The sequence below is a fragment of the Ascaphus truei genome, chromosome 3, assembly GCF_040206685.1.
Source record: "Ascaphus truei isolate aAscTru1 chromosome 3, aAscTru1.hap1, whole genome shotgun sequence".
Lineage (NCBI taxonomy): Eukaryota > Metazoa > Chordata > Amphibia > Anura > Ascaphidae > Ascaphus > Ascaphus truei.
In genome coordinates, this window is record NC_134485.1 from 390,400,434 (window position 1) to 390,414,518 (window position 14,085).

Consider the following 14,085-nt stretch of genomic DNA (forward strand, 5'->3'; position numbering starts at 1 on the left):
ATGTTTAAGACAATATGTCCTATATTTAAGACAATATGCAACCCTGAAGCACCATTAATATGCAACATTGATATTTTGTTTGTTAATGACATTTATTCTGATGTTATTCTTTTGTATTTCTAAACACTTCACTGTTCTACAGCTCACAATATTAATGATATTCTAAATAGGTGCATTAACCATGTAACCGTCTATACTACATAAAGAGGCGTGTGGCTAAAAGATTAATAAAGACCCAAAAAGTAAAATACGTCAATCAATATATTAAGTACTAGACCAACTGCTGTAAAACCAACTATCACTTTTATGGGCGATAAGAACACATTTATGCAAATTCACCATGGCTTTGTTGAACTAAGTATTATAATTATTATTAGTTAAAAAGAAACCTATATTAAAGACAAAAAGAGAGCATTTGAATCTGTTATATGTATATATACATATATATACATATACATATAAAATATATATATATATATATATTCACATACATATATATATAGATATATATATCTATATATATCTATATATATATAGATATATATAGATATATATATGTATATATTTATTTGTAAGGAAATAAAATATAAAATACATATTAAACTTTGTCTATGCAAACAATTCCCATCTGGTTATACTTTTCATTTACAATAGGTATGATTGTCATAAGAGCAATGTGAGATTGTTACTTTAGATTGCAGAAATTCTAAAGCGAGAAAATGATTAAGTGCACTGCTTTTGAGTCATTTCTATAAAGCAATAAAATGACAAACATGAGCAAATCATATCATATCGTCTATGTCTTAGTTTAGCAAAATATAATTTGTTTTTAATAATAGATTTTCTTTCAGAAATGATTGACTGTAACAGACCAACTTGCGTGTGTTACATACTCACAGTCTCTTCAGATGTCTCTGAAGGTCATTGTAACTTTGAAGAGCACCTACGTACTTCCACTAAAGGCTTCTAAAACCTGCGCAATAACTTTTTGATCAATATAGCTAGTACAAATCTGTGCTAAAATAAAATGATATTAGAATTGTCTGTGTTTATTTTGTTTGGCGATGAACATGCTCTACCAAAGAGTCGGAAATGCCAGTCCATACATATCTTCTTGCTACGGTCTTTCGGACACATTACAAATTCAGGATGTATGATTGTGGATTTATTTTCAGAAAAAATTGCTTCAAAAGTGGATGGTTGTGTAACCAAGCAGGTTTGAAAAAAACAAAAATAAACATTCATGCCATGAACAAGCTGAATACCTTTTCTCGGAAGCACTAGATTTTGCAGACTGCTACTGTAAATGTAACTCGCATAAAACAGCTCCTCTTGGCTGCAGGATGGAGACACAAGTTATTATGCCTGCAATTTCCCTAGTAATGATTATGAATGAGAAATATTGTTATATTAGAAGGGTCATTTTGTTAAGTGAATTATAGTGAAGTAGTAAATTGATTAAACTAATTCTGTCCCCAAAAGATCAATACTGATTTGAAGTGGTGGAATAGGAATAACATGGCTGTGGGGCTATGTATAAGGAATCGTTTTTTGTAAGGTTCATTGAAAGAATGTGTTGCGTAAAAAAAAACACAACAGATGTTCTATTAAAATCATCAGCAAAATATGTTGGTTTAGTCTGGGGACTACTAAGTAATGTAAGGGGTTAACATCCTTAATGGGTTAACCGGGTGGATATTGCCCCTCTCCATCATGTGATGTGGGATGACTGTGCAGAAGGGATTGTCACTCCCTTGTGTGTCTTGTGATCAGTGATGTCCCCACAGGAAGATAGAAGTGTATATATAGCTTCACCCAATGTTCTAGAAGCAGGTTCCTCTGCGTTCTGGCAGATCACCTCACAGTAAGTCCTGTAAATATGTTTAAGTGTATAGTTACGTATATTAAGAGTGTCATGTCCCTGTTTATTATTTTCATCTCTGGAATGTTCACTATACAGTTAGCACTGATAGTAATGGCCTAAGATTGTTCTCATGCTGGAAGAGGAGTAAGCATATTCTTAGCAGGAGTTCTCAGAGTAGTAACTCCGGAGGAAAATCGGATCAGCCCCACTGGAAGGTCGTTAGTAAGTTCCCGATCCAATATGCATGGACGAGGTATGCAGGACACAGTAATGGGATACTGATGTAAGTGCATTCCCAACGGAGCCCACATTGAGATCGGGCATTATTGATGCTGTAAATCTTACCAATACTATGGGAAACAAGCATGTGTACGTCCCCAGATTAAGAGTGAGAGCTACGTACCAGGGGAAGAAGCACAGAGTAACTTTATGATTTGCCACCATTTAACATGTCTAGTGTGAAGGCTGTCTTTGTCTGGCTAGCCTTATAAACCGATGTTAAATAAAGCTCTTTTTGTACTATAAAAGTTCCTGGCGCCCATCCTTATTTTATCTGCATATCCATTCCCAGCCTGCAGTGACCGACTACCATAAACAGGTTTGAGAGACTTAGCATTGCCATGTACTGTATATACTCATTCCGATGAAGACTCCTTTAGAGCCGGCAAGGAGGGTTACATTGCTATGTCCTTATTAATGTTCTCACCTTTGGCACATGTTTTCTTATTCTTTATATGGTGTGTATAATGTTCATACATATCAATGCAGTAGGATTTGTTTGGGTCTACTTGCATTTGTCTTTTACACCAAGAAAAAGTTTTAATATATAAACCTAAAAGCCTGTGTCACATCCAAATACCACTCAAGGAAATGATCTGCTGTCACAGATTACAAAAGTACAAGATAGTCTGTTTTCCTTAGCTGTTTATTTTCCAGAACACTACGTTTTCGATTATTTTGCAGCCAAGTACTGAAAAGTTAAGAGAGTTCCCATGAATAACAGTGTGACATACACAGCAAATATTTCCGTAATTTCATGCAGACCTTCTGCCGGTTTCTTTTCTAGGAAAATGAATATTTGTCTTAGTATCTCCCATTGTGTAAGATTATTCTTGGATTTAGCGCATTTTGGGCTACAGTATATGCAACTTCATATCAATTGAAAAAAATCGAGGTTGCTGCAACCCACATCAATTACCAAAGTCAGTGCAACCTCCTCATTTTATCAGTTCATGAAACCAGCAGGGCAATTTATAGAACCACTGGACCCAGATGGCATCAGTATTATCTGCATATTCTAGGAACAGAAAGAGAAAGCACTCTTCTTGCACAGATACCTGCCTGAATTACATAGCAACTCATATTATAGCAGCAGGACCAAAACATACTGTCAAACAAAGCTGCAGCCCAGCAACTTGTGAGTTTCTGTGTGTTACTATTTGTGGCAAGTTATAAACCATAAAGTAACTCAAATTGTGTTGCCCTTTATGTTACTTAACAGTTTGCTCTGATCTTCTTTGCATAATCTAGTCAGGAAGTGATGATTCATTACACATCATTTTGGGGGGTTATAGGACATATAGTATTTTTAGTCGTTTAAAAATAACTCGACTGCATACTGCATGGGGAGCCTAGAAATTGGGGGTTCTCTTATTTCCATGGGTAAAACTCATATCATGATTTTGTTTACAGCATTTATATCAGAAACGTTTTGTTGAAGGTTTTGTCCCTTTGATTCCTAAACAAAAGTATATCGCTGGGATTCATCAAGCTTCGATGCAGGGTATCGCTCCCGATCTGGTGTTAACAGCCATTCAAGCCATGGCTGTTAACGCCATATTGGAATCCGATGAAACAAGTTAGAAACCATAACTTTATAATATAAGTGGATTAATTCATCAGGAAGTTGTTCACTAAGCCTTTTATGTAATTTATATTTAGAATGTTTTATTTGGAACATGGAAAACCAGAGATACTGAAAAGTGCAAAATTACAATGTTAATACATTTATCAAAGATTTACTTTATAAAACGAGCCCCATTAAATTCACTCGAATTTACAGGCGTATTTGGAAATGCCTTGAATGAATGTCATTTACTGAGGCACAGTGTCAGCATACCACAGTAATTGGTTGGGCCAATACACTTTATTTATAAGCTAAACATCTTATTTTTACTGTGACTTTATATAACTGAAATATTTTAATGTGAACAAGCTTGATGGGTTTCATATGCTCTTTACGCTTGAGTAAATGCACAAATAAAGTTAAGTTAAGAGTTCAAGAGCACATTATGACATTATTATAGACTCCACGCAGAACCTTCCTGGCAGGATACTGGGATTCAGTGGCCTGCTTAGACTGAAGCACAAATACTGGAAGCACATCTAGTCAAACGGGACGGGAGACAAGGAAGCATTTCAGAAATAAGAGTCTACAGATGCCTACTTACTGGGTGCAAAGGTGTGGATATTTCTGATAATAAAATAACAGCAAAAACAAGAGGCATACTCATACCATTCAAAAAATCTCATATTGTGAACTCTTATATTCACAATGAACAATGATTAGAAAGAATCCATAAACATCTTTTATTTGCATAGACACCAACCTTCTGTCTTAAGATCACAGTAGAATATAAATCATGTGTTGGTTAGGATAGCATATACTATATATTGTTTTATATTGAGTTAAGGGCCACATATGAGACCACTTCTATTTAAGCTACACATTAGATACAGTTGCCACTGAAGCTGCATTAGGTTCCGTAGCACTCCGCATACAGCTAATAGAAAACTGACAACCTAGTGAACCCATATTCTCCACTTGTCAGGGGATCTAGTAACCTATCACCCTCCAGGTTTCAAGGGATCCACCTAACAAGCTATTTTTAGATATTCCATTTATTACCCAGAAAAAGTTACTCGGGATGGCTGGCACTTCTGCCTTAGACCTCGTTTATAGTAGCGGCTCACATGCATGTGACGCCAAAACAAATGAATGTTTTCCATTGAGTGCGCACATAGTGCGCGTGACTGCACGACCAACGCAATCAAGCACGCAATTATTTTAATAGACTTTGGAAATTGTTCTTGCCGCGCGACGCCCGCGTTACGGCAGTGGTTCAGCCAATGAGGGCGAACCGCTCATGTGATGTCACGGCCACGCCTCCGCCATGCCTTCCTGTCGCCTCCAGCCTGCAGTGCAGGTTCCGCGCGCGCACGCTCTGACGCCGCAACTATAAACAAGGCCTTAAGCTGCAAATAGAAAGAGACCCATTTACTCACGAGCAGGTCCTTCACCTTCTGTATCTGTTTGTATGTATTTTCCTTACTTGCTATGTCATTCTGCTTGAATAATATACATCACTTTGTTCCCCCCATTGTACCACGCTGCGGAATATGTTGGCACTTTATAAATAAACAATGATAATAATATTACTCAGATCCCCACTATACAGAAGATGTTAATACTTTCTTATTACGATCACTAAACAAGAATAAGATCCAGAAAAGTCTACAAACATTTGTTGAGAATACAGCACATCCTTGATCTCATTCTGCCACTTTATTAACAGCCTTTAGAATGCCAATAGTCGGCACTTTGCCGGGCCCACACTCAAGAAGCTTCATAAATGTAAACCGAGAATGGACTAAAAGGTACAAATGCATGTTAAAAAGACCAGGGAAAATAATAATAATAATAATAACAGATTTGCCAGTGCTACTATAAACACACAAAGTAACGACTTTTAATTTACCGTTAAATCAGCTTTTGTGAGGCTGCTCATATAGGAACATTTATCAACGTCTCCAGGTGACAAAATATAGGAATAGTGGCACACCGCTTTTTGTATAAAGTAAAGGAAAGATTCCCTCACTGGTGCTCACCCGCCGTCGATCCCGGCGTCTCAAAGCTGGATCCAGAATAGTGTAAACGTTTTTGCAATGGAAGAAGCGCACAGGAGTCTTGAATGTAAGTAAACTTACTCTGTATTCAAATCATAAGAGCATGATTTGAACACAGAGTAAGTTTACTTACATTCAAGGTGCCTGTGTGCTTCTTCCATTGCAAAAACTTTAATAAGGTCTCCAGGTTGCAAAACCTCCTCAAACTTGATGAAAACATACTGCCCCAGATTTACCAAAAAAACTACATACCATCTGTTTCATGGCGAATGTTTTTTCTTAGTAATTTTAGTACATTTCTTTTTTTGCCCTGAGTTTTCAAGAAAACTTAATAAGGAGTCCGCTTATTTCAGTTCAATATGTTGCAATAATATACATTGGCCTCTGCAATCTTGCACTATGGTAAGTTTCATCTGTATGTTTTATAAATGAATAGTGTTAATGGCAGCTAGGTGTACCTTTCATCTAACCCCATGGTAAAAAAAAAAAAAAACATTTATCCCATAAGAAGCTATGTTTTTAGTTTAATAAACTGCAAACGTAAACTGTGTGTTCTAAAAATTAAAAGTATTTGCTTGTGCATTCCCATTCGCCAGAAAACCTATTTTTATAATATATATATATATATATATATATATATATATATATATATATTATTGTTTATTGCCACATTATTTGTTTAAAAAATAAAAGCGGAACTGAATGCTGTTCTTGCCCCTTTCCAATACCCAGTCTATTCAAAATTTGGTAACCGAAATAAACGCAAATGAATCTACAGATGCCGCCCAATTTACTGTTCCTGGACCTGTGACGAGAAAAGCAAAATGGTGTGGCTCCGGGGACAGTAAAAGCCCCGTCTCCCTGCCGGGGGTCCGTTCTTCCAAATGAGACCACCCACAGAGAGATTTCCCACTGCCGGAGGATGCCGCGGGTTCCCTTGGAACATTAACTCAGGCTATATATACTATTTACTAGACTTCTGAATTGTTCTTACATTGTAAATAGCCATTATTGTACCTCCCATTCTAGTGGGTGGGAGTTAACAATCATAAACAATGTATTAACATTTTGTGGGCAGAGGGTCTTATTCATTAAACTGTGATATTGCCAAATCAAAATCAAAATGCAATGTAAAACGATAATAATGGTGTCCTGTATTCATTGAGAATTACCAGTATATAAATATCACACTTCTCATGTGATTTGCTGCAATGCTCTCTCTCTTTTCCAGCAAGATCCCTATTTCTCCTACCTGAGGGACTGAGACTGACCTGCAAACTCACCGCTTAATGAATATCACATAAAATTACATAGCGCCTGGAACTATATATATATACAGTGTTCGACAAACCTATACATTTGCTCGCCCCGGGCGAGTGGATATAACATCGTGGCGAGCTCCTATTGGCCCAAGCAGCACACGTGTGGTACTAGGTGGCGAGTAGATTTTTTTGTTCAGCGAGTAGATTTTTTGGCGATTTGTCGACCACTGTGTATATATATATATATATATATATATATATATATATATATATATATATATATATATATATTTGTTTTACATGGTTTGGAAACCCAATAAGGGCTTAATCAATACCGCAACATGCCAAACCTGGAGAAAATGCCCCATAGTTAATAGACACAGAAGACTTCTGTGATTCCACAAAGAACATACTGTAGTGTTATGACCTCCAAGTCTGCAGGAGGCCCCATAATGCGGAGAACAAGCTTTCCCTGACCTATAGGAGTCTTTGTTAATTTTTGGTGGAATCAAGAATATTTATGGTTTACTCTGAATTTCTTATAATAAGCATTTATCGTTTTTCTTTCTTTCATTCACATACTTATTTTGGTTACTAATATTTTTGAAACTGCCTAGTTAGTCAGGTTTTTTTCCCTTTCTTGATTTTTCATACCGCCCAAGTGTTAGAATTCACATGTGGGACATAAGAATTCTGCAGAGAATCCATGTAATGTTCCGGAAATATCTGAAAAGACTAATGAGTACCTTAACCTATTTAGGGAGTCATTCTATATGGTACGAAGTAGCAATTAGGGACATTTTCGGTAGAAAATCTGACTTCAATTTTTTTTTCCAATGAGGAAGGATTTAAAATAGTAATGCATGATAGACTGAGGCACACAATTGAAAATAATTATCAGATTACCATTAACATACCCCAAAATATTAACTAAACCTCTTGGCTTAAAAATGTAATTCTACCATATCCGTTTAGATTGTTATATAGAATTTTTGGCAGGTATGCATTAATATTTCACATATATCTAGTTTTTATATACAGTATGTTTTCATAACCTCACAAATTTGTGACAATAAGATAGTTTAATGACCATGTAAAGTATTAAAACGAATCACTACATGCTGATCAATGATGGGCCATTGAAATGCATCAGTACCTCAAACACAAACAAGCTCTACACAGAACGATTATTACTGTACCTCTGTGATATACAGATGTAATAAGCCCAACCGTCTGCGGTGCGGCCCCCAAGCGCAGTCACGTGACCGCGGCACAGACGGATTAACACTACGGGGGTCCCATTACAAAGCATGGACCACTCGCAGCTCCATCGCGGAAGACACTGTCCCCGGCACCACAGTCGTTTGTTTTTCCGGCCGCGGCGCAGAGGACAGTAAGTCTGGCTATATCTGTAATATTATCATCATGCATAAATACATTAAATGTCTATAGTACAACAAATATTTCACATCCACCAAAATCAGTTATTCTTTTTGAAATGCGTTGGAATGTCTAAAACGTTTTAATAGAATAATGCTAAGGTCATGACCCAGCAAGAAAACCAAAAACGATATTTTATCATTTTAAAATATAACCCCATAACAATAACATTAAGAGCCTTCATGGAGGGCAACAGCGGTGGTTTGCTGGCTGTGTGGGTACCATCTAAGGCCCTCATAACATTACATCACAGTAAGATACCTATTTATTATGTTACAGCGTTGGAATATAGTGAGAATAAAAAAATATGTTGGATACATGTAAATTATTGTTAATCACACAGAATCAGTACCGGCTTTATAACTGCAGTGATCATTTCTGGACATACATTACACATGCAAGTAGCAACGCGAAATGCAGATCATATTATATACAGTATATATACAGTGGCCAATCAATACATTCTATGTGCTATGCAAATAAGACTGTATTCTTCATTACATGCCTCATGTTTAGACTAGAGCCATTAACAATTAATCATGTAGTCCATTACATCCATAACATGCTCAGATTTCTCATATTGGACTGTATGCAGCTTCAGAAGCCAAAAGATCTCTAACTTTCAATTAACTGGCTGATAATTATATCTGTGTCAGATAAAATCATTGCCTTCTTATTTGTCACCATGGATACCATGAACATACAGCTGTCTACTAACATTATTACTGGTAGACAACATAATTTTCTGGAACTAATCCTGTTTTCCCTTCGTAGGTTGCTTTCAGCCAGCCTGGTTCCACTGATCGGTACACTGCATAAAAAGTAAAACATCTCATTAGAAATGCACTTTCATGATACAATTCATACATTCAGACATATCCATTATCATGGAGCACTAACAGGCCAATGTAGCTCTCTGTGTGTTCACTAGTGTATAGAGAAATATAGGTCTACAGAAGAGGATCCGTACCGTTAGTAAACAGCGCCCCCTGTGGGAAGGAAAGCTCATGGCTGTGCTCTGCTTTACAGGAATACATGGCTTTAGCTTGGCTGAAACAGGAAAGACAGGTTATTTGTAGCTCACATATATAGGTATTACATACCATGCAACATAAAATACTCAATGTACCTCCTTTCTAACCTCTATGGGGTAACCATTTTCTTGTTAAAAGCACACACTGTGCAGACCACAAGTTAATTGTGCATTGCATATTTCATTGTGTTCCCTTCTGTTGATGAAAATGTTGACATTGTATTTGCATTTTAGCTATAACACTTTACAAGTACCTATTGATCTAAGCACTCCAGGAAACTGCACAGAAAGATTTGTACTGCAGACCCCTTTAGTAATGTATAGGTTAAATTAGAATAAACATTTGCTCTGACTTCGGAAAAGTCACAGAAATACAACTATTGATTTTTCAGTCGTGTTCAGCCGGGGGCCCAGATGTTTTGTTTACAGATGGGGGAGGGTCCGACGTAGAAAAAAAGGCTTTGATGTGCAGAATTAATCATTTTATATGTCTGACAACTTGGACTTTTGCTTTCATCTGAAACAGATAGATAGTTGTGATTACAATTGTTTAAGAAAACTGCCAGACAAAAACTCTGTTAATCTGATAATCATATCCCTATCATTAGAGCAACTGAAGAAAAATGAAATAGAGTGATTAAAACATATTAATATTCTAATTAAATCAAATTTGGAGACTGGGGCCAAATTCAGCAGAAAACCTGTGTGCAAAAACACATTTTAAAACACAAGATAGTTAACCCTGTGTGCTTAGTGCAAACACATATCTGATTCACTTTTATTTAAATCTACAGTAGCAATGATGCAGACCACCCAGTGTTGCAGGGGGGGGGGGGAGGGGGGAGGATTCTGGTCAAAAGATGAGTTTTATTTTTCGTTTTATTTCTCGAGATACAGTATGACTTCCTGCTGTTCTGGTGACCAGGTATAGAGGAAAAGGTCTCATCAGTCATTCCACAGAAGATCAGAGTGAAAGCCGAGGCCCGTGCCTTCCACCACTATGAAAGTGGACATAACGTCAGAGGCCATCTAGGATTTAAGAATTTGTCTGTTGTCATTCGATTTATCCATATGTTACAAAGTTAATCTTTCAAAATAAAGTCCATATTATCTGTATTAAAGAAGCAATCCATGCAATATCCTGCGTGTGTTTTATTTATATTTTAATAAATAAATCAGTTCTGCAGCATTAGATAATACAGTACGTACTACTTTTTTTTATTTTATTCCAATCTTAATTACATTTTTTTTTAAATAAGTTTTAATACACTGAGCATCCTTTGGTTTCTGTAGCAAGCTTTAGCCCACCTCCCCAGCAGTGCAAGATCTTTGCAACACTTTCCTGTTTGTGATCATTTGTTGCCAATATTCCCAGCAGTTTGAGCTGCAAACTGTAACACTAGATACTGTTTTCTTAATAATATAAGAATACATTGTAGCTGCTGAGTTACACTCACTGAAGGATTGATTAAAACTGAAAGGCAGCCATTTAGTGAACCCCGAGAAGCAGGATCTTTGCTGATCGATCACAGGAGAACTAATCAATCGGCAGCTTAGGTAATTAGTTTTCAATAAAGGCAATCAAAGGCTGCATATATCAAAACAACAAGAAAAAGATTTAATTTAAAAAAAAATGTACACTGTCGCTTTAACCTGGGAGGCAGCTTTTTTCCCTCCTGCTTTCTCCCTAATAACATTTCTCCCAACCTACTGTAAATCAAGTATAGTTAAAATAAATAAACAGATCTCCCTCATTCCATCCCAGAGTTAGCAGATAGAACAGACAGAACAGATTACATGTTGGGCAGTAAGTTTTAGATGGAGTTGCTGGAGGATGACAGTTCTACTTTATTGTGGGAAAAGTATTGTATTAATCACCTACAGATAAACTGAATATTCTATTCTAAAAAAAAATCTACTACCGTGAGGCACTTATCTTTGATTAGCGATTGGAAATCACTACAATATCTACTACTGCCACTATCACCACCGACATTACAGATTAACCATAACTGCCTCCTAAATCCTGCGAAATGAAGAATATTTCTATCTTTTTTAGATTTTATTTTTTGTTTTCTCTAATATATCTAGATTTTTTTATCAATGAAGTATTATTTGGGCTTTAATATTGTCACTTTTGTAATGCGTATTGTGTTGAAGGTTTTGAAGTTGTATTTCACAGTGGGTGCTGTCTCTATATATACATTCAAAGAAATACAAATGTTATATACCCTTTTCTATGGGGAGTGGTACAAAGTATAGCACCAAAATGTGTTGTACAACAATGCAGAATAATATGCTGAAAGTATTAACATTCAATCAGAGAGAAAACTGTCAAATATATATATTTAATTTAGCAGAGCGAGAAAGGGACGTAAGTCTGCAGACATAGTTGTGACTGGATCAGTTTACATCTGTCTGTAGACATGGCAAAGGAAAACAAATTGTGCCTTCCATCGAGGGCATACTAATGACTTCCTCCTCTTTACAAAGAAAAGCACAATTCTCTCCGTGCTTGAGTTTAATGACAAGCAGTAATTACTCCCCTAGGATGTTGTAATTACGGAAATCAAGCATTATTATGAAATTCAGGAATATTCACTCTCCTTAAAAATATTTTCTCATGACATCTTGACTTACTGAGGTCAGACCAACAGATTGTGTTTTATTTGTATCACTTTGTTCTCTTTGTGAAATTTCCTGTTGCTTTAGTTTTGTTTCCGCATTTCGGTGCAATAGAGGCATTCATCAAATGGCAAAAAACACTCCAGCGCTTAAGAAGTTAACAAGGTGTTGCGCAATTCTCATTGCAAAAAAATATATTATATTTTGCTCTATTTACATATCAAAATGATGGATAAAGATTGGTTGTTTAACCCCTTGAGTGCTGCATGACCTAACAGTTACTGACCTAAAAATCGCGCTGTGGTGCTGCATGACGCAATAGTCACACTCTAACAGGATCTTGTAAAATATTAAAAGACTGCAGAGGAGTGACCCCTTTTCAAACTAAAAGGGGCAGTGGGCGTGGGCAGGGGACGGGGGGCCGGGGGCGGGGGCATCAACCCTTAGATACTGGGTTAGGAATTTCCCAAGTCAAATTCCAGAATTCCCTGGTGTCTGATTATTCTCCTACTGCTTCTAATTCTCTATTTATGGCAGCATTTGTGGGGGTTGCACTAACATTGGGGCAATTTCTCAGGACCTGGGTAGTTTGGAGAGAAATCCTTACCTGGACATAGAATTGTGGAAGGGGGGCGGGGGGGGGGACATCCTGTTTTAATCTTGGGTGAGGTTTTTCCCCCATAAAATCCTACAGTTTGTCAAGGGCAGGGGTAGCCAACTCCAGTCCTCAAGGGCCAACAACAGGCCAGGCTTTCAGGAATATCTCTGCTTCACCACAGATGGCACAATCAGTGGCTCAGTGCTGAAGGAGGAATATCCTGAAAACCTGACCTGTTGGTAGCCCTTGAGGACTGGAGTTGGCTTCTCCTGGTCTAATATTACTTTAAGATTACATATAATCTCAGTGCTATAGTGTTTTCATCCATAGAGATTTAATTGGATTGTATGTCTTTATTTATATAGCTTGTCCAAGGTGGGAAGGGAGCGAAGATAGCAGGGATACACCATAAAAAATAAAGAACATATAATAGTGCAGCAAATCAACACAATCTGGATAGAACAAACGAATCTTGGCTCTGTAGCAGTGCCTACTTACAGCAGGTCAGATAATAAACCGCATTGATCTACACAACTGGTAGAAAGGGGTCAGGATCTTCAATAGCAGCAGTGGTTTACAGCATGGAATGTAGGCAGATTAGCTCAAACGTCAGGAGATGTAGCAGGATCAATATCATGCAAAACAAGGGCAGACCATGGTGCAGATCACAAATAAAATTTATATAAAAAACAGCAATATAACTTTAAGAATCATACTCACAATAGGTACATATTCAGTGTTCACGTAAGATTTTACTTGAGGCAAAGGGAGTGCCGGCCCAGTGTGGAACAGCTAGCAGCTGATCTTCTCCTTGACTCACATCAGACCGGATGGAAGATGGCGTCTGACGTCACGTCCGCTGTGTGAGTGACGGCGTCCGGTCTTGGAGCTTTGGAGAGGAGCAGTGGGGGAACTCGGCAGCTCAGGAGCCTTCAGTTGAAAGGGCAGCTGCAGCAACTGTGAATGGCTCTACGCCTTTCGTTGTGAATAACAACTTCCTCAGGAGCACGAATATTCCCCTAGTGGGTTCTTAAGGATATATATAGGGTAAATAATTAACTAATCAATCAATTTAATAAATAGTTTAATTTAATAGGCACACTGGTTCTCCGATTTTAACCAGTACATAACTCAGCGGTCAAAAAACGACGCAACAATATACAATAATAAAATAACAAAATTTGAAATACAATATAAAAAGGAGCAATCTATAAAATTATAAAGAGCTTTAAAAGACTTGATCATGCGTACTCATGGTATAGCAGGGGGGAGAGAGGAAATAGAGAGGATGAGTTAGTATCAACATATAGAATTTAGTTAAAATGCACACTAATTATTTTACGTCAAAGAGTTAAAA

At 37.1% G+C, this 14,085-nt stretch overlaps 1 protein-coding gene across 3 annotated transcripts in view; it reads right to left on the reverse strand.

Annotated features, from left to right (window-relative positions):
- Positions 1–5,893: 5,893 nt before the first annotated feature.
- Positions 5,894–14,085, reverse strand: part of ARHGAP42 (Rho GTPase activating protein 42) — a 407,208-nt gene continuing 399,016 nt past the window's right edge. For all 3 annotated transcript variants that reach the window (XM_075592450.1, XM_075592448.1, XM_075592449.1), the window contains 2 exons: positions 9,443–9,522; positions 5,894–9,283 (listed from right to left, as the gene is read on the reverse strand). In XM_075592450.1, the coding sequence (XP_075448565.1) occupies positions 9,195–9,283; positions 9,443–9,522 (169 nt within the window). In that variant the 3' untranslated portion in view covers positions 5,894–9,194. The remainder of the gene's footprint in view (positions 9,284–9,442; positions 9,523–14,085) is intronic.